The 22,189-nt window shown below is 44.3% G+C and overlaps 1 protein-coding gene across 1 annotated transcript in view; it reads right to left on the bottom strand.

Moving 5' to 3' along the window:
- Window positions 1-10,324: 10,324 nt before the first annotated feature.
- Window positions 10,325-22,189, bottom strand: part of LOC110498828 (zinc finger protein 518A) — a 29,081-nt gene continuing 17,216 nt past the window's right edge. Inside the window, exon 3 of the mRNA XM_021575472.3 lies at window positions 10,325-17,818. Coding sequence (XP_021431147.2) covers window positions 13,424-17,800 — 4,377 coding nt within the window. The 5' untranslated portion in view covers window positions 17,801-17,818 and the 3' untranslated portion in view covers window positions 10,325-13,423. The remainder of the gene's footprint in view (window positions 17,819-22,189) is intronic.

Genomic DNA, 22,189 nt, shown 5'->3' with positions numbered 1-22,189 from the left:
TGATACAAATAATATTACTACACAGATCATACATGTAATGCTAGCTAGAAATCAGGCAAGCTAACGTTAGCTAACAGTATGCTTTAACCAGTTGAGGCTACTGAGGGGAGAACGGCTAATAATAATGTCCAGGACAGAGCAAATGGAATAGCATCATACACCTGGAAACCATGTGTTTAATGTATTTCATACCATTCCACTGATTCCGCTTCAGTCACTACCATGAGCAAGTTCTCCCCAATTACGCAGCCACCAACCTCCCGTGCCTTTAACTTGAAATGAAAACGTCTTTCTGACAAAATTAGAAATGTGTAATATCTGAAAATGTAGCAAGCTAGACTCTTACATCGTTGGACACTTCTCCCTCTGTCACACATGCCATGGTTTCCCTTAGCTTGAAGATGTAATCCGGATACAATAGCCGTCTGTGTGTTCTCTTTTCAACTCCCTCTGCCAATTTGCAATCAAACGGCAGAATTTTTACCATACTCTAATTCCACTGGGCATTTGACTGATTTCAGAACTCATTCCTCCAGAAAGTGGAGGACATTTTTGCAGTTCTACTAATTGATATCTTTCAAAAAAGGAGTCTTAGAAAGGATTACCTACACTTACTGACCAGCTCATGTTGTAGCACGCTTCTGTCTATATGGCAAATCCGAACTCATCTCTCGGCATGTCGAGCCCACCTTGTTTCTCGTGGTTCGAGTGTCGTTTAAGTGCCTTTTGGCGAACTCTTGGTGCAATGATAGAGAAGTGGGATTCTGACGTTTTTTGAAAGATTATTTGAAAAATGTCCAAAATTACCAGAGCTCCCTACCTGGCCATGGACCCCTTGCACCCCCTGAAGGTATTAAAAACCATTTAAAAATGTGCTGCTGGTAACCCGTTCAGGTAACCAGGTGCACGGCTGTCCATTCACAAAGTCTTACAATGGTGTAGGTGAGGGAAGTCGGCAAGTCAGATCCGTAACTTTGGGATAAGGATTGGCTCTAAGGGCTGGGTGGGTCGGGCTGGGGTGCGAAGCGATGCTGAGCTCGAGCCGCAGCTTGGGGAGCTGTCGCTCCGCCGCCCTCCTCTGGCCGCCATGGGAAGTTTGTTCTGTGGCCCATCTCGGTGATTCTCGTGCGTGGTATCGCAAGGGTTTGCGCCCGGTGGTTCATCCGGGTGGTGTCCGTCGGTGGGCCGAAGGCAGACCGGTGAGTGGTTGGGTCCGGCGGTTGGCGGTAGCGACTCTGGACTCGCGCCGGGTTCTTCTCGCGGGTCTCCGAAGCTATGGCGCTCGCGGGTCCCGTTTAAGCGGGGTCTCCTGTGTCTCCTGTACCAGCTGACTTATAACTGGTACGGACCAGGTGAATCCGACTGTTTAATTAACACAAAGCATCGTGAAGGCCCAAGGTGGGTGTTGACCCGATGTGATTTCTGGGTATGTGTATGGAGAGAATTAAAGGATTTTACGGGGGTACAAGTGACTACTTTGCCAAATCCTAACCCCTTGATCACCAGGGAAATGTCTTTGATGCATTTCTCCTGCCAGAGTGTCAAGATTGGTCTATCAAAACTGACACCTACGTTGGGCGTTTCTGGACATCATCAGGTCAAGCGAGCAGGATCTTCCACAGTCAGACCCATAAGGGGGTAGCAAAGTCAGGAATGACCCAGCCGACACTCTGCGATATCTCAAACTTGAACGAACCCCGAACTAGCCATCCGAGAAAACGTCGCAGCCTAAGCAACTCTCAGACCACAAGCCAGGACTCCCCCGGATGGCCGGATGCAGTTGGCGACCCAGGCATTGTGTCACCTCAGTGGGAGAGCAAATTAAGAACCTCTTCCAGCCCATCGGATAACGAAGGAAAGGAGGTCGTGTTGCCACCACAGCGAGCTCGGTCTGAACCATCTCCTGCCACAGACCCTCCCCCTCACCCAGCCACGACACCATGCTCATCATAATCCCAGTACATGAACTGAGCTGCAGGCTATGTGGTGAAATAATTAAATAGGTGGGCGGCATTGTCAGACACTTTAAAATCCGTCATAGCCTGGTGAAAGTACAATATAAATGTGGCTCGTGTGGGCATTCTGGCCCCAGTAGTCATGCAATCTCCTGCCACGTTTCTAAGTGTAACTACGCGGCAGAGACCAGGGTTGTGCCGGTCCTGCCGGGAAGGACCCGAGAGCAGGTGAGGTATAAACGAGGACGTCTGAGAAAGGCAGCCACCCTAAGCGATGGTCCCGTGGAAGCCCCTGCGGCGAACAATGATTCCAGGTGGCAGTCCAACCCAGGTGAACCGCCACCCACAATACACGGGGTCCGCGACAAACTCAGAGCTGCGGCCGAGGCCTACAGGGGGATGGACGGAGATCTCAAAATCGGGACCATCACATTATCTTTGAGGGGTGTGGATCAGAATGGGGCATTGATTGAGTCCTCAGCACTGGAAATACAGAAGCTGCTGGGCAAAGTTGCGGGACACCACAGAAAGAGCGGTATGGCAAAAAGTAAGCCTATGAGCGGAAACAATAAATGGTAAGTAAAGAGGGCGGCCTTCTGTCGACAACAGATGTTGTTTGACAAAGACCAGTCCAAACTAGCGACCCTAATCTTAGACGAGGAGGTGAAAGGTTTGTGCGCCATTCCCATGCCAGAACTCACTCTGAACTTTGCCGACCGATGGCAGTACAAGAAGCCTTTCAACACGCTGGGTCAACACGCTGGGTCAACAATGGTGAATTCCAGCATCTCAGCAACGGAGGTATACAAAAACCTCAAAGAAATGAAAAAAGGGACAGCAGCGGGACCAGATGGAATGACTGGAGAAAGACTCAAGTTGGGACCCAAAAGGAGTCAAGATGGTTAGCTTATTCTCGATGTGGCTGGTCCTACCGTCGACCTTCAAAGAGTGCCGCGCTACCCTAAAGCCAAAAACGTTGAGTAGATTGGAAGATGGCGGACTTCGCGAAGGCCTTCGACTCTGTATCACATGAGCACCTCCAGCGTGTTCTAAAGCAAAGGGACCTCGACCAGCACATCATGGCATTAATTGGGAGCACCTATGAGAAAAGCACAACGAGGATCATCATAGACAGAATGAAATCCTCGATGATTGACATGTCGGTCGGTGTTAAGCAAGGTGACCCAATGTCACCGCTGCTGTTCAATCTGGCCCTGGAGCCATTGATCCAGGATAACTCGCTGTACAGTTGAGGAATAGGAGTTTGAGGGAAAATGGCTGAGAGCCGGTGGGAATGACACAGGGAGGCCATCCCTCGAAGACAACTTAACCAGCTTAGTGACGGCGCGGTGCCCAATCCCATGTGATTGGAGGTATGAGGAAATGCGGAAATGGAACCTCCTGGCAAACTGAGGAAACCAGACTTGATATTCGTGAAAAAATACATAGCTTTGGTGGTCGATGTTACTCTGCGATACGAAGTCGCCTTTGAGAGCCTTGAGGTGGCTAAATCTCAAAAGATTGTGCAATCTCCTCACTGCTCCGGCTATCCTAAAAAAGCTACCTGGAATCAACAAGGTCATCTTTTTGGTTTCCCAGTAGGGGCCAGAGGCAAGTGGCCCACTCGTAACAACCAAGTGCTGCGGGCCATGGGAGAATCGGATTGCCGAAGGACAGCCTTCGCAAAGCTGGTAAGCAGGAGAGTCCTGCTCTACTCTAGAATTTTTCCGCGTGGACCGGCTCGAGGAAGAGGCCTCGAGTGATGATGGTGACTAAATCACCCGGGGCCACATCAGGCCAAGTGGGTTTGATATTCCACGATACTCCTGACAATGAAAACCCCAACCATGGTTGGGAGACCACTTTGACAATTGTCAGAGCAAAGTGAAACTCTGACGATGGTGCAGGCCAAAGGCAGTAAACAAGTGAAGGCTACGGCTCTCGATCCCCTACATGTCCAGGTTGCCTGGGTTGCGCCCGACCGGCTACATTCCCCCTTCCCCGCTAGGCACGGCCACCTGTGGGCAGGTGCGTTGGTCACGTCTGAAGAGGACTGGGGGCTGCCGGTGAACCGAGTCATCCCACCTCGGTTTCCAATATCAAGTGCTTGAGGCTCGCCCAAGTGCCGGGCGCTGCCCCGGGTACAGTCAACCGCTCGGCGCCCCGGCGCAGGCGGGGGTTCAATGTCTCCCCTCACCGTCACCCTAGCGATGGTGGAGCAGCACTCGGATGCTCTCATTTCAACCTCAAAGCTTGTTGTGCAATATGGCCTCTCGCTCTGGCAAAGGGCAGGCGGAGGAAAGGAGGGCACCTCCCCAACCCCACCTTAGCCACCAACCTCTGCGAAATGTCTAAATATATATCTAGAAGGGGAAGCTCCACCTGGGGCTTCCTAAAAAATACTTTAAGGTGTTCAGCTGGTTTGGCGGGAGTATATCCCTAGCTTGGCTAGGATCGATAGCCTCTGGTTGGCTAATGTTGGGAGGTAAGGGAGTGGGCCCCACGAAGGGCCTTACCAACCCCTCCTTGCAGGACACCAGTTAAGGGAATATTGAAAAATCTCTAGAAGGATAGTGTGCGGAGGTAATGGAGAGGCCCTCTAGTAGGGCCTCTGCAACCCTCCTTGTTTGACACCTAGTGGTGGTGAGTAGAACTATCTCTGACAGGTTAGTGTGAGGAGGTAGGGAGGGGGCCCTCTAGTAGGACCCCTCCAGTCCCTTCTCATATGACACCTGGTAGGGGCAGGTTGAACGGTCTGGCATGTTAGTGCAGGGAGGTAAGGGAGGTTGCACTCTAGTAGGGTGCTTCCAACCCCTCCTTGTAGGTAACCTGTTGTCAGGTGTCGATAACGATGCCAACCAGAGAATGGTGGCTCGAACGCATCCCCGGCTCCGGCTGGGAGGGGGAACTAAGTTCTGGGAGACAGCTGATGGATCTTTGGCAACAGCAGTCTGATCACAGAGTTTCGGTGGTGAAAAGTTTAAACGCGAGTCTCCCACATACTTAGGTAACTCTAAACCACGAAGGTTGATTAGAATGTAAATCTTGACGAGGCTCGTCAAGAGTGAGCATTAAGACTCCTGAACAGGTAATCAAATGGCTACCCGGACTATTTGCATTGTGTGACCCCCCAACCCCCCTTTTTACACTGCTGCTACTCTCTGTTTATCATATACAGTGCCTTGCGAAAGTATTCGGCCCCCTTGAACTTTGCGACCTTTTGCCACATTTCAGGCTTCAAACATAAAGATATAAAACTGTATTTTTTTGTGAAGAATCAACAACAAGTGGGACACAATCATGAAGTGGAACGACATTTATTAGATATTTCAAACTTTTTTAACAAATCAAAAACTGAAAAATTGGGCGTGCAAAATTATTCAGCCCCTTTACTTTCAGTGCAGCAAACTCTCTCCAGAAGTTCAGTGAGGATCTCTGAATGATCCAATGTTGACCTAAATGACTAATGATGATAAATACAATCCACCTGTGTGTATTCAAGTCTCCGTATAAATGCACCTGCACTGTGATAGTCTCAGAGGTCCGTTAAAAGCGCAGAGAGCATCATGAAGAACAAGGAACACACCAGGCAGGTCCGAGATACTGTTGTGAAGAAGTTTAAAGCCGGATTTGAATACAAAAAGATTTCCCAAGCTTTAAACATCCCAAGGAGCACTGTGCAAGCGATAATATTGAAATGGAAGGAGTATCAGACCACTGCAAATCTACCAAGACCTGGCCGTCCCTCTAAACTTTCAGCTCATACAAGGAGAAGACTGATCAGAGATGCAGCCAAGAGGCCCATGATCACTCTGGATGAACTGCAGAGATCTACAGCTGAGGTGGGAGACTCTGTCCATAGGACAACAATCAGTCGTATATTGCACAAATCTGGCCTTTATGGAAGAGTGGCAAGAAGAAAGCCATTTCTTAAAGATATCCATAAAAAGTGTTGTTTAAAGTTTGCCTCAAGCCACCTGGGAGTCACACCAAACATGTGGAAGAAGGTGCTCTGGTCAGATGAAACCAAAATTGAACTTTTTGGCAACAATGCAAAACGTTATGTTTGGCGTAAAAGCAACACAGCTGAACACACCATCCCCACTGTCAAACATGGTGGTGGCAGCATCATGGTTTGGGCCTGCTTTTCTTCAGCAGGGACAGGGAAGATGGTTAAAATTGATGGGAAGATGGATGGAGCCAAATACAGGACCATTCTGGAAGAAAACCTGATGGAGTCTGCAAAAGACCTGAGACTGGGACGGAAATTTGTCTTCCAACAAGACAATGATCCAAAACATAAAGCAAAATCTACAATGGAATGGTTCAAAAATAAACATATCCAGGTGTTAGAATGGCCAAGTCAAAGTCCAGACCTGAATCCAATTGAGAATCTGTGGAAAGAACTGAAAACTGCTGTTCACAAATGCTCTCCATTCAACCTCACTGAGCTCGAGCTGTTTTGCAAGGAGGAATGGGAAAAAAATTCAGTCTCTCGATGTGCAAAACTGATAGAGACATACCCCAAGCGACTTACAGCTGTAATCGCAGCAAAAGGTGGCGCTACAAAGTATTAACTTAAGGGGGCTGAATAATTTTGCGCGCCCAATTTTTCAGTTTTTGATTTGTTAAAAAAGTTTGAAATATCTAATAAATGTCGTTCCACTTCATGATTGTGTCCCACTTGTTGTTGATTATTCACAAAAAAATACAGTTTTATATCTTTATGTTTGAAGCCTGAAATGTGGCAAAAGGTCGCAAAGTTCAAGGGGGCCGAATACTTTCGCAAGGCACTGTATGCATAGTCACTTTAACTATACATTCCTGTACATACTACTTCAATTGGGTTGACCAACCAGTGCTCCTACACATTGGCTAACCGGGCTATCTGCATTGTGTCCCGCCACCCACCACCCGCCAACCCCTCTTTTACACTACTGCTACTCTCTGTTCATCATATATGCATAGTCACTTTAACCATATCTACATGTACATACTACCTCAAATCAGCCTGACTAACCAGTGTCTGTATGTAGTCTCACTACTTTTATAGCCTCGCTACTGTATATAGCCTGTCTTTTTACTGTTGTTTTATTTCTTTACTTGCCTATTGTTCACCTAACACCTATTTTGCACTATTGGTTAGAGCCTGTAAGTAAGCATTTCACTGTAAGGTGCAAGTGACAAATTGATTTGATTTGAACGAGCCATTTGCTTTCTACAATAGCTAATAAACGTTACAGGCCAACTAGAGAACTTGACCAGGGTTAAAGCTAGGCACATTCCTTTCTCTGCAGAGGCTCTGAGGTATTTTTTAATTGTGTAATGTTGTCATATTGAGTTATGTCACTGTATGAACTTATTAACAGCTTGGCCAAGGGACCTGGGTGGTATTTCATGAACAGGGTGGAAGAAGTAACAGTTATCTTTTGATAAACACCCAGTAAATAACATAGTTTATGAAGAAAGATAAGGTTGACAAGGTTTCTCAAATTTTAAGGGATAGTTCAGTCAAATTACACATTTTATTTGTTTCCTTCCCTTGAAAGCAGTCTAGGTCTATGTACAAGGAGAGGCTGCAATCCACGCTTTAGTTAAATATTTTTTTCAACTTTTCCAGTTCAAAAACAATATCCCAAGAAAAAAATACAGCAATATAAACACTTAACATGTTATGAGCAAAATAGTGTTTTTAGACAACTGCAAACTTCAAGGAGTAGGCCACATGTGACGTTATTGGCCTTGCTTGCGGGAACAATGAAGGACAAAAGAGAATCTCCCTAGCTCTGACATTTTGAGTTACTATGTCAAACAGTCCATCTCACTGGAAGTCCAACTGTGCAAGTCAGCAGGAACTGGCTGCATTCATGTTGCACAAGTTAGCTATCCACACAGCTGCAACACTGGGGTATTATAGCTCACACAGAACAGGGACACATATAGGATCGGGGGGGGGGGGGGGGGGGGCAGCACATTGGGATCAGGCTGGATTGAGGGTGTGGTATTTTAGCTGTGCTCTTGGAGTGGCAGTAAGGGGCGTTGCAGGTGTCCCGGGGTGCCTGGGTTAGGGCGCCCCAAGTCTTCACAGACATCGCACAGAGGGTACTGACTGACACTGCACCCATAGACAGAGATGAGAAAGGGTAAACCCCATTTTCCTGGGATATTGAGTTAAATGTCATTGTGCTACCCCAAGGGAGACACTGACAGAGCAACCCTTTTCACAGCCCCCAAATCTCAGCAGCACCTTTGGCAGTGATTACAGCCTTGAGTCTTCAAGAGTATGATGCTACAACCTTGGCACACCTGTATTTGGGGAGTTTCTATGGAGCCAGTTAGCGGTTGAACGTAAGTATCGTTAGGATCGTAAGAAAAGCCATGCGTAAAACATCAAATGTAATCGTTACATTAGACCTGTAAACATAAACCCTATTTTACGACTATGAATGAACATTTACACATTCAAATTTTACTTTACATCTCCCTTTACTCAGGTACTTACAAACTTTTGTCAGGACTCGAGGCAGTAATCGGTGTCAAAGGTGCTTCAACAAAGTACTGAGTAAAGGGTCTGAATACTTATGTGATATTTTTTAAATATATATACATTTGCCAAAACTTCTAAAAAAAAGTGTTTTTTGCTATGTCATTATGGGATATTGAATTATGTGTTACAGCTGGACGTGTCAACAGATCTTGGCACAGCTCCTGAAATATGTCCGTTACGTTTTAAGGAAGACATCCTCTTCTGGAAACCGGAGAGGATATTTTTTAAGTACTGGACACCTTTGTGACATCGTGGACTTTGGTGGTCAAGGTGTGTTGGTATCTGTACTGATGGTGCAAAAGCCATGACAGGGAGACATGGTGGACTGTTAACATGCGTGCAAGCAGCTGCTCCCGATACCATTTGGGTACACTGCAGCATCCATCGAGAGGCACTTGCTGCCAAGGGAATGCTTGAAAGATGTTTTGGACACTACAGTGAAAATGGTTAACTTTGTTAAAGCAAGCCCCCACTCTCGTCTATTTTCTGCGCTATGCAATGATATGGGCAGCGACCATGTAATGCTTTTACAACATGCAGAAGTGCACCGGTTATCAAGAGGCAAAGTATTGACACGTTTTTTCAAATTGAGAGCAGAGCTTGGTTTTCTTTACTGACAATTTTCACTTGTCTGACCACTTGCATGATGACGAGTTTCTCACACAACTGGTCTATCTGGGTAATGTTTTTTCTCACCTGAATGATCTGAATCGAGTATTACAGGGACTCTCCGCAACTATATTCAATGTGCGGGAAAAAATTGAGACTATGATTAATAAATTGGAGCTCTTTTCTGCATTAACAAGGGCAACACACAGGGTCTTTCCATCACTGTATGATTTTGTTTTTTGTGTGCAAATGAACTGTCAAATGTGATGTAGCGAGTGAGTTGGGTGCGCAATTACGCAGGTACATTCTCGAAACGGATGACACAAACAACTGGATTCGTTAACCCTTTCATGCCCTGCCTCCAGTCCACTTACCGACATCTGAACAAGAGAGCCTCATCGAAATTCCAACAAGCGGTCCTGTGAAAATTGAATTTAAATCAGAAGCCACTGCCAGATTTCTGGATTGAGCTGTGCTCAGAGTATCCTGCCTTGGCAAATCGCGCTGTTAAGACACTGCTGCCCTTTGCAACTACCTACCTACAGTGGGGCAAAAAATGTATTTAGTCAGCCACCAATTGTGCAAGTTCTCCCACTTAAAAAGATGAGGCCTGTAATTTTCATCATAGGTACACTTCAACTATGACAGACAAAATGAAAAAAAATAAAATCCAGAAAATCACATTGAAAATCGATTTCTCACTTCCTGTTTGGATTTCTTCTCAGGTTTTTGTGGGCCATATGAGTTCTGTTATACTCACAGACATCCTTCAAACAGTTTTAGAAACTTCAGTGTTTTCTATCCAATACTAATAATAATATGCATATATTAGCATCTGGGACAGAGTAGGAGGCAGTTTACTTTGGGCACCTTTTTATCCAATCTACTCAATACTGCCCCCCAGTCCCAAAGAAATTCAACAACAAACTTTCCAAACAAACAAAACCGAGCTTTTCCGCGTACAAAAGGAAGTGACGATGCGTGTCCTAAGAATTTTTTTTAGGTGTTCTAAAACTATGAAGTCCATCCACACTAGCAAAAAGTAAAAAAAAAAAATAAATAAAAATGTATACACCTACCAATTACTCACAGCTATTTGTAAAATGTTTAAATTCGTCAAATCTTACATTTCTGAATATTTTTATTGATCAAATAGATGAATCTATTAATATATGTGTTCCTGTGCTCAAAGAAACAAAACACAAGACATTGGTTATTTTCCAAAGTACTTACATTTATTTGAGAAGAGAGAACCACAAGGAGGTGAATACAGTACAATAGTGTCAACCTGGTGCACAACAGTTTAGGCACTTTATTCTCAGGTAAAAAGATCCCGGCAACCTGTCTGACAGGGATATTAAAACTGGGAGAAAAAAAACATTTTTTCCTAAGAAAGGAGAATTCCATAAAACTTAAAAACAATTATTTGGTCGTCGAGTTTAGAGGTATTGTTGTGTCAAGGGGTAGGGGGCTAGTCTGTAACAAGCGTAATTTGTCAAATAAAACCGATTATACATGGTTCAAAGAAAGTGTTAACAGAACTCACTCTACTACTAAACAAATGTATTGGAACATTGGAAATAAGAGGTGTTCAATTAGCATAAGATCAGAAACACAAACTTGAATGAAATGTACAAGGAAAGAAGCTAATCTGCTGGTGTGGTTGCTGCTTAAACTGTGGTTTAGTCTTGTTTTGTGCATGCTGTTTCACCAGTCTTTCATGAAGCCATATGGTGTTATTTTGTAAGTCTTAATTTTCAACTACTAGCACAATTTAACTAGTACAGCTTTGATCATGGGGAACATTTTCCTGCCCGCTAAACAGTACTAAATGTGCAAAAATGATCGTAAAGTATCACTCATGCAATAATTAATCAGTTGAGATATTTTTGCATACTGAACACAGATGTGGAAATAAATGACAGTTACGAGAGCTAAAATCAACATAACTATGTTATGACTAATGCTAAAGTCAAGCACTGACAATTAAGATATTAGACAAATGGGGTTGTGTTATCCTAAAAGAAGCTAAAACATCGGTCACCCCAGAAATAAAAACAGGTAAAATAGTGAAACAAACCAGGATGTATATAGGAAGTACTGTATGTAACTGATTAAAAAAAATAAAAATAAACTTTTCCACAATAACGACCCATTTGTATACCTGTTTCTTCACAACTATTTCTGAACATAAAACAAATAATAATGTGAATAGAACACAAATAACAAAATTAAGGGAATCAAAACACAAATTACCACAATGTTCTCTCAAACCTATGAAAAGATAATAAATGTAAAATAATTACTTACAGTTGAAGTCAGTTTACACCTTAGCCAAATACATTTTAACTCAGTAAAAATTCCCTGTTAAGGTCAGTTAAGATCACTACTTTATGTTAAGAATGTGAAATGTCAGAATAATAGTAGAGAGAATTATTAATTTCAGCTTTTATTTATTTCGTCACAATCCCAGTGGGTCAGAAGTTTACATACACTCAATTAGTATTTGGTAGCATTGCCTTTAAATTGTTTAATTTGGGTCAAACATTTCGGGTAGCCTTCCACAAGATTCCCACAATAAGTTGAGTGAATTTTGGCCCATTCCTCCTGACAGAGCTGGTGTAACTGAGTCAGGTTTGTAGGCCCCTCCTTGCTCGCACATGCCTTTTCAGTTCTGCCCACAAATGTTCTATAGGATTGAGGTCAGGGCTTTGTGATGGACACTCCAATACCTCGACTTTGATGTCCTTAAGCCATTTTGCCACAACATTGGAAGTATGCTTGGGGTCATTGTCCATTTGGAAGACCCATTTGCTCAAGCTTTGACTTCCTGACTGATCTCTTGAGTTGTTGCTTCAATATATATCCACATAATTTTCCCTCCTCATGACGCCATCCATTTTGGGACGTGCATCAGTCCCTCCTGCAGCAAAGAACCCCCACAACATGATGCTGCCTCCCCCGTGCTTCACGGTAGGGATGGTGTTCTTCGACTTGCAAGCGTCCCCCTTATTAATCAAAAACATAACGATGGTCATTATGGCCAAATATTTTAGTTTTATCAGACCAGAGGACATTGCTCCAAAAAGTACGATCTTTGTCCCCATGTGCAGTTGCAAACCGTAGTCTGTTTTTTTTTATGGCGGAGCAGTGGCTTCTTCCTTGCTGAGCGGCCTTTCAGGTTGTCGGTATAGGACTTGTTTTACTGTGGACATAGATACTTTTGTACCCGTTTCCTCCAGCATCTTCACAAGGTCCTTTGCTGCTGTTCTGGGATTGATTTGCACTTTTTGCATCAAAGTACGTTCAGCTCTAGGAGACAGAACGTGTCTCCTTCCTGATCGGTATGACGGTTGCGTGGTCTCATGGTGTTTATACTTGCGTACTATTGTTTGTACAGATGAACGTGGTACAGTCAGGCATTTGGACATTGCTCCCAAGGATGAACCAGACTTGTGGAGGTCTACAATTACTTTGAGGTATTGGCTGATTTCTTTTGTTTTTCCCATGTCAAGCAAAGAGGCACTGAATTTGAAGGTAGGCCTTGAAATACATCCACAGGTACACCTCCAATTGACTCAAATGATGTCAATTAGCCTATCAGAAGCTCCTAAAGTCATGACATAATTTTATGGCATTTTCCAAGCTGTTTAAAGGCACAGTCAGCTTAGTGTATGTATACTTCTGACCTACTGGAATTTTAATACAGTGAATTATAAATGAAATAATCTGTCTGTAAACAATTGTTGGAAAAATTACTTGTGTCATGCACAAAGTAGATGTCCTAACCAATTTGCCAAAACTATAGTTTGTTTACAAGAAATGTGTGGAGTGGTTGAAAACAAGTTAATGACAACAAGTTAATGACTCCAACCTAAGTGTATTTAAACTTCCAACTTCAACTGTATGTTACAAAGCAGATGAGTTGAATCAGAGAATATGAAATCACCTGAGGAATTTGGTACATTTCTGAATACAAAAAAAATCTAGCAACATTGCTCCCTCAAATATACTCCATTACAGTGTGCCAAGTTTTCACAGTTCAATTCCATCTGTACAAACGAGTTTAAGTCATATTTACATAATCATATTAGAATATCTATACATACCAAAAGGTTTCAGGTTGTACCACACATCAACAGCCTCAAAAACGGTGACTCAAACATAGCTATTAGGGCATTTATGGGAATAGAAACTGCTGTAAGAATAAAGTATAGTGATGAGTCATTTGAAAAATATACAACTTTAACCTCTCCATTTGTGCCCCTCTATAGGATGGTATTTTGGACCATCCAGGGGCTATGTGACAGCTTTAAAATGGCTTATTCCAGTCTCTGGTTGCCTCCATGAGATGCCGTTGGCCGTGGCCTATCCACTCCTCTTGGTTGTTGAAGAGTCGACCACAAAACCAACAGGCAAACATTGATGACCTCTCTGCACATCTAGATAAGGACTTCACCACCTCGTACTTTTTCCTGCTAGTCTTTTTAAACTTCAGTTTTAACAGAAATCGCTCTCGGACTCTGCTTTCTGAAGGCCGAAGTCTCGACCCACAGCTTTGTGATGAGGGACATTTCACCTTGGAGCTTTTCCTCAGAAGTTCAGTCGGGCCGAGTTCAGAGAGAGCTTGAACCGTTTTTTGGGACAGTGCCACCTTGGAAACAGCACCTTTGTACTTGTTAGCAGACCTCATGATACTGGCCACTTCAGGAATGTCAGCATCGGGATGGTTGAGAACCACTACCGGCTGATTTCGTCGAGGGCATTTTATCTCCTGTAGTGAACTGAATGGGTACAGTCTCAGAGTCCTCTCTGCATCTTTGGGTACAGGGACCCAGAGCGAGGGAGCCCTTTTCTCAGGTACTGCCTTGCTCGAGAGCCTCTTCACTTTAGGCAAGTGCTCTGGGAGTTCATCAAACAACGCTTTCCTGTGTCTCTTCCTTTGACTTAGCTGGCGACTTGGCCTTGGGGTAAGGGGCGAATTATTCAGACCATCTATGCCCACTTGCTGCCTGACCCTACCTTGCATGTTGGATTGGGGGGACAGAAGATTTGAGAGCTTGGAGGTTGTGACAGGTTTGTGGGAGGCATTTTGTATGGGTACCAGTTTTTGCCCTACCGTAGAGACATTATTTGATGACATCAGAAAACAGGGCATCTGTGTGGAATTTGTGGCCAGATAAATGGGCTTGTTGGCAGAGGAGTGTGCAGCACCAGCAAGAAATGTGCTACCATTGGCAGTTCTGACTATCTTATAAACAACTTTATTTCCTCGGTTTTCATTAGGTTGACCTTTCTGGTTCACAGACTTCCCATCAAGACTATTCAGAAGCATCCCTGACTTAGCTGGAGAGATATATCTAACCAAGAAGGCTTGTCGCCCAGTGTGCAATGCAGTTAATTTGTTCACCGAGTTCGCAGACATTGCCAAAACTGGACGGGACAAGAGTGGAGATTGAGACATTGAGCTTGCTAATTTGCTACCTGCATTGTGGGGGGGCTGGGTTACAGGGACTGGTTGCTGTACTAAGTAACAAGTCTGCAGTGACTTTATGGTATTTTCTCCAGGAGAACTATGTGCTGCGTCTGACAACAGCATATTTCCCTTAAAAGCTGTGCTGTTGACTAGGTAGTGGCTTGCACTAGTACTGGCTCCAGGCTGAATAGCAGATAACGGCATTGCACCTTTTTCACTAGCACCTAAAGTATGTCCTAGAATGCTGAACCTTCCACCATTGAGGGTGAGTGCCAACCCTGTGGTGTGATTCTGTTTTTCAATTCCTGGCTTAACATAGGACACATTGATCTGAGGAGCAGAGCATTTGGTTATCAGCTTGAACCCTGTGTTGCCTTGGAGCTGCACAGGTACAGCAAACTGGTTCTCTGCAGTCTGTAAGAACATCTGTTGATTTCCCTCTGCAGTTTTAAGGATCCTTAGCATAGTCTTAGGTGGCTTGACAGAATCATGGCTAGCAGCTGAGCAGCCTAGTCTATCTTTCTCAAGCTGGTGGTTAATGATAGCATCTGAATGCTCCTCCAGTATGCGACCCAAGACGGCCAAACTATTTATGCTCCCTGTTGCCCTTTCTGACACAGGAACTCTCCCCTCCTCCATTTTTACTGTAGTTTGGACTTGGTGTTTAGACCCAGAGTGTCCATGATTATCTATCTCAGCTGCCAATGGGTTGGCCAGATCTACAGTAGCTATGCACTCATCAACCTCAATGTCACCGTCTGACACTCTTTCCATTGCAGTCTCAGTCTCTTCTGCAGACTCCACTTCCCCATTTCCCTCATCTGGAGGTTGTGGAGATGCAGCCAATGTCAAGCTCCATTCAGGTGACTCTTTCATCCAAACACTTTCATCCTCTGTCGAAAGCTCTGATGGATGTTCACAAGGTTGTGTTGAGTTGGAGGAAATGCTTGATGTTTCCTTTGAGTAATTATGAAAACTGAACACCTCTTGGTTGGGAGAATTAAGATTTTCAGCATTAGTATCAGTCTCTTTGGAGTTGTCTGATTCAGCTGGGTGTGACTCCAGTTGGGACATCAGATCTGGAGATAAAGTTTCAGATTTAGTCTTAGTCGCTACACAGGAATTAATCTTATTGGCAGTAAAATCAGAAGGAACCATCTCCTTGATAATTGAATGATTATTTTCAACAGTATCATCAGAAGGTAGGATGTCACCAGTCATGGGTTCTGAGGCAGTCTTCTTAGGTTTGTCATTGGAGGGTAACGTCTCTCCATTGGGCACAGGGGAATTTTCAGTGATGGGGTCACTGATCTTATCAGCTGTAGCTGTATTCAGGTCACCAACTCTAAGCATGCTGATAGTTTCTTCAGAGACTGGTTTGGGAAGCATGGTCTCATAAGCTGATTCAGAGGGCATGGTCTTATCTGTGAGCTTTTTGGCTGGAACGACCTCCACAGCAGTCACATTAGGGCTTGAATAAGCAGACATTTTGTCTCCCAACTCAGAATCATTCGACTGATTAGCAATTGATGATGTATTGTTATTCAGTTTACCGTTCTGAATCGTGGAGTGATCTGACTCTTTGGTCATTGGAGAAACCGCCAAGGAAGGAATCTGTTCATCCTTAAACTTATGTTGTTCACCATTCCTCTGCTGCTCTGTGTGTTTTGCTTTCTGTGGTAGTTTCTCCAGTATGGGCAACATCTCCTCATTGCTAATGTCCTCTTCCTCTGGTTTCACTTGAACTGAAATTGCAGCATCTCGGTCAGTCCCTGAGGGGCTTAGAACTGTCATGTAAGGGAAGCTAGTACTTGAATTTTCCCAATTTTCAGCCGAATCTGAGCAGTGATTTCCATCGGAGGTAGCGTCTATAATTGGGCAGCCTCTCTCTTGCGCTCTACATAACATTCTATTTTCTGCAGAGGACTCAGGCTTTGCTGTTGGTATAACTTTGAGAACTAAATGCTTTTTGCCGTCAACCATTTTGAACCCCATTACTTTTGTAGTACAGTTGGGTGGAATAGAGATTTTATTTTTGACCATGAGAACAGTTAGTCCATTGGAGTTCGAGTTTAGGGTGTCAGCCCCATAACTGTCATCACTTTCCGGGGACTTAGGTGGTGGTATCGATGATACAGCCTGGGAGTCAAATTGTTGCTCATTTTTAAGAGTCCCTTTGACCCGCTTCTTACAGTCCTGTTTCACGCCCACAGCCCTTTCAAGGAAGTGTTGGGTTTCCTCCAATGTTTTCTCTGGGTTCAACAACCTTCCATTTTGGTCAAGTAAACCTACTCCAGGAAGAGAATTCAGTTTGGACATCCACTGGGATTCCTTAGATTGACCACCTGCAGCTGGGCTTTTCTTCAGCAGGAGTTTTAATCCTGAAGAGGAGTTTGCCAGGCTATTGTTGCGGTCCTCCGTTGCTCTCCATTTATTTTTCTTGCCTGCTTCCTCACCATGGACAGTTACCATGTGCTTTGTGAGGTATTCTCTCCGTGCTGCCCCATATCCACAGACCTGACACGTGAAGGGGAAGGTACCCGAGTGGAGTTTTAGGTGCCTCTGGTGCTCACCTCGGCTAGAGCTCACATGTTGACATTTCACACATTTGAGCCGGCTCTCATTGTGATGATGGATGTGCTGAACAAATGTCCCTGCGTCAACTGTTGAAAACTCACATTTTTCGCAGTGAAAGTGGCCATTTTGGCTGTGAGACATGATATAGTGTCTAGTGAGCAGGAGGAGAGAGTACTGTACATCATCATTACAGATCTCGCATGTGACTAAAGTGTTCCTGTGCCCGATCCGATGGCGCTGAAGTGCAGGGAACTCATTTGTAACAAAGCCACACAAGTCACACGGATACGTCGGCAGGGTCCCCTTGTGGGCCCCCTGAAAATGTTTGAGGAGATCATTGGGGCTGTAGGTAGCGTCACCCTTACACTCTGAACACCCAAAGCTAAGTATTTTCCCAGAGAAGACTGCACCTTGCTGTATTTTACATGGTGACTTAGATGCTTTTCTGGCTGTCTTGCGACTACCTGACTCTTCAACAGATGTTTCATCAGGGTCACATTGGTCACTATATGGCAACCCAGGAAATTGATCAAACTTCTGGCTGGTGTGGTCCTTTGCCAATTCCTTTTCTTCCTCATCCTCCATGTCGTCATGGCTTTCAGCAGGATCATCCAGTGTTTTCAGGTCCTCTTCCATGCTTCAATATAGAGGCTCCTATGAACAAGAGAAGAGTGTCACAAATATGCTATCTAGCGGCACAAGACAATTTCTCACCACGGAATCCATTTTTTATTAAACAGTCAGTCAATCAGAACTTGGGAATTCTGACTAACCTTGCAAATCAGGCATTGGTGTCAAAGGAGAAATTATGTGAAATCAAATCAGAACTTTAGACACCCGACACATTTGAACAAGAAATTTAATTCAGGTTTGTGGGTGAAAATAAAGTGGTATTTATGCTTAAATCCCAAGACCCTCTATGACAGGGATCATCAACCAGATTCAGCCGAGGGAGGGAACATAATCACAAATAATGTGTAGACTGAAAACATATTTAATATTTGACTAAAACAATTATTTCAATCCTTGCTTGCATTTGTATAGATCACATACACTAAATGCCCGACCTCACTAATGCAGTTGTTGCTGAATGGAAGCAAGACCCCACAGCAATACTCCAACATCTAGTGGAAAGCCTTCCCAGAAGAGTAGAGGCTACAATAACAGCAAGGGGGGGATTTTGGAATGCGATGTTCAACGAGCAGGTGCCCACATACTTTTGGCCATGTAGTGTATTTCTCTATTATGCATGGGGATAGTATTATGCATGCATAGTATGTATATCAGCCCTCTGATTGCAAATTGTGCCGATCTGTTCTGGGCCGGCTGCAGCTTAACTAGGTCTTTCCTTGCAGCACAGGACCACACGACTGGACAATAATCAAGATTAGACAAAACTAGAGCCTGCAAAACTTGCTTTCTGGAGTGTGGTGTCTTTATTACAGCTAAACCTCTCCCCATCTTTACAACCATTGAATCTATTTTTTTTTTACCATGAAAGTTTACAATCTAAAGGTAATGCCAAGTAATTTAGTTCAACAGCCACACCATTCATTACCATATTCAGCTGAGGTCTAGAACTTAAGGAATGATTTGTACCAAATACAAAGCTTACTTTTAGAGATGTTCAGGACCAGTTTATTACTGGCCACCCATTCCAAATCAGACTGAAACTCTTTAACCTGTTGAGTGTAGGGGGCAGTATTTTGATGTTTGGATGAAAAATGTACCCAAATGAAACTGCCTATTTCTCAGGCCCAGAATCTAGAATATCCATATAATTGTCAGATTAGGATAGAAAACACTAAAGTTTCCAAAACGGTCGAAATATTGTCTGTGAGTATAACAGAACTGATATTGCAGGCGAAAACCTGAGGAAGATCCAACCAGGAAGTGCCTAAGAGAAACTAATCTCAGAAAAATCTGGAACTTTCTGTCCAAAGATTATGCAGAAAAAAGTACCCATGCTTTTGTCACTTCTAGATTAGACTACTGCAATGCTCTGCTTTCCGGCTACCAGGATAAAGCAATAAATAAACTCCAGTTCGTGCTAAACACGGCTGCTGAAATCTTGACTAGAACCCCAAAAAATGATTATACTACGCCAGTGCTAGCCTCTACACTGGCTTCCTGTTGAGGCTAGGGCTGATTTAAAGGTTTTACTTCTAATCTACAAAGCATTGCATGGGCTTGTTCCTACAGATCTTTCAGATTTGGTCCTCCCGTACATACGCTATGGTCACAAGACGCAGGCCTCTTTATTGTCCCTAGAATTTCTAAGCAAACAGCTGGAGGCAGGGCTTTATCCTATAGAGCTCCATTTTATGGAATGGTCTGCCTATCCATGTGAGAGACGCAGACTCGGTCTCAACCTTTAAGTCTTTATTTAAGACTAATTTCCTCAGTAGGTCCTATGATTGAGTGTAGTCTGGCCCAGGAGTGTGAAGGTCAACGGAAAGGCTCTGGAGCAACGAAGCGCCCTTGCTGTCTCTGCCTGGCCAGTTCCCCCCCTCTTCACTGGAATTCTCAGCCTTAAACCCTATTACGGGGGCTGAGTGACGGGCTTACTTGTGCTCTTCCATGCCGTCCCTAGGTACGTCACTTGAATAGATTGAGTCACTGACGCGGTCTTCCTGTCTGGGTTGGCGCCGTGGGGGAGATCTTTGTGGGCTATATTCGGCCTCGTCTCAGGTAAGTTGGTGGTTGAAGATATCCTTCTAGTGGTGTGGGGGCTGTGCTTTGGCAAAGTGTGTGGGGGTATATCCTGTCTGGGGGCATCCTCAGACTGGGCCACAGTGTCTCCGACCCCTCGTCTCAAACTATTGCAGCATAAATACTGGAGGCTATGATGGGGGGCTAGGGTCAGTTTGTTATATCTGGAGTATTTATCCTGTCTTATACGGTGTCCTGTGTGAATTTAAGTATGCTCTCTAATTCGCTCTCTCTCTTTCTTTCTGAGGACCTAAGCCCTAGGACCATGCCTCAGGACTACCTGGCCTGATGACTCCTTGCTGTCCCCAGTCCACCTGGTCGTGCTGCTGCTCCAGTTTCAACTGTTCTGCCTGCAGCTATGTAACCCTGACCTGTTCACGCCTCATAGCCTGGTTCATCTCTACGTTTCTTCCTAGGTTTCAGCCTAGGGAGTTTGTCCTAGTCACTGTGTTTCTACACCTGCATTACTTGCTGTTTAGGGGTTTAAACTGGGTTTCTGTACAGCACTTTGTGACATCAGCTGATGTCAGAAGGGCTTTAGAAATACATTTCATTGATTGATCGGTCGGCAGGATGACTGGAGAGACAAGCAGTTGGGCTGTGCGATATGGCCAAAATCTCATATCCCGATATAGGTCATTTCATATCCCGATAACTATACAATTTGCGTTTGGTACCTTGGGTTGAGTGTTAGCACCAACTCACAAAACCCCTGTTTCTCGACAGTGTGAATTGGGGCCATGTCTTTGCAGATGTACGTTGTAACGGCAGCTGTTATCTCCTTCCCTCTTCGTGATTCTTTGCCATATGGTTTGCCGCGGGCAAAAGCCTCTTGCAACGTTCTGAGTCGGGGGTATGTTTTGAGCCCTCGACTGTACTTTTTTGGGTCTCATCTGTAGACTCTCTTCGTACTGTTCCACATGATTCTTGCGTAGGTGGTAAAAGAGGTTAGTGGTGTTTGAGTCTTGTGTGGACCGGCCTGTGGCATATTTTGCAGAGTACGGTTTTCTGGTTTGTGTCAGACTTCCATACCAGAACCACTTCCATGCGACCGAAGTAGCCCCTCTTTTAGGTACAAGCTCCGTGTCTCTGTGCTCTGTCACATTCACTCTCCTCCATGTTTGTTTGTGCTGCAAATTTCCTTCCACACGAACGCAAAGCGTCGTCCAATTGACTAAAAATATTGCCGTAAAGAGTGTGATATGCAACAACAAAATAAATTATAGATATATTATGCTCCATCATCACACGATATACATTGTCATATCGCCCAGCCCTAAAAAGCAGTCCCGGCAACTGATGCCAACTGCGTCGCGGGATCCAAACTAAGAAGCTAGGTAGCTAGCAAGAACTTTACAAATCACTTTCAAACAAACTCAAAATTGAGCTCTTCCCCGTTCAACAGTTAGTGTTGCTTAGTACGGGAGGCTTACAGGGGTACCAACCTCTGAGGGCTCCCGAGTGGCGCAGCGGTCTAAGGCACTGCATCTCAGTGCTAGAGGCGTCACTACAGACCCTGGTTCAATTCCAGGCTGTATCAAAATTGGCTGTGATTGGGAGTCCAATAGGGCACAATTAGCCAGATTTGTCTGGGCTAGGGTTTGGCCGGGGTAGGACGCCATTGTAAATTAATTTGTTCTTAAAATGTGACTTTAGTTTTCTAAATGACAAAATGTTATTTTTTTACGTAAAGTTTATCCAGTAAACTTTGTGAGCACATACATTATACCCAAACATCATGGAACACCCCTTTCCACAGAGTTAATAAAAAGGACTCGTGACAATTTTAATTAGTTAAGATAACGCAGGGAGAGGATCCCACTGTTGAAATGGATAAGAAATCTACAAACTAAAGACCAATTATTCAGCCTGCAGCCATTTAAATGCTTTAGTCTGGTAAACGCAGCCGATCTAAGAACAATGGTACTCTGAAAGATCCATTCTCAAGAACATTTCCGAATGGTACCCTGACGTATCCATTATAACAAGCTACTATGGAAGACTGATCTCTGGTGGACAAACCATAGACTTTCTGTTGACTGACTATCCAGCAGAAGGACCGGCGATAGCCGAGAGGGAAAACAATGGCATACACTCGTAAACATGTAAATTGGAATTTATTTTAGAATGAGCAGTTGTTCATGTTCAAAGTATTAGCATTTCCATGACTGTAGGTATCAGCTGTATTAAGTGTGTCCACTCAGTTTGCTGCTCTTGAGCTGTCCCCACCCATTTCCTTTGTCTACCAAGCAGTCATATCGGTTTTGTCCACTAGGGATATTTTCTTGTGTCATGTTCGTAGCCAATGTATGA

The sequence above is a fragment of the Oncorhynchus mykiss genome, chromosome 20 (genome assembly GCF_057628025.1).
Source record: "Oncorhynchus mykiss isolate SJ-2025 chromosome 20, ASM5762802v1, whole genome shotgun sequence".
NCBI lineage: Eukaryota > Metazoa > Chordata > Actinopteri > Salmoniformes > Salmonidae > Oncorhynchus > Oncorhynchus mykiss.
This window is presented reverse-complemented; position numbering and strand designations above follow the sequence as displayed.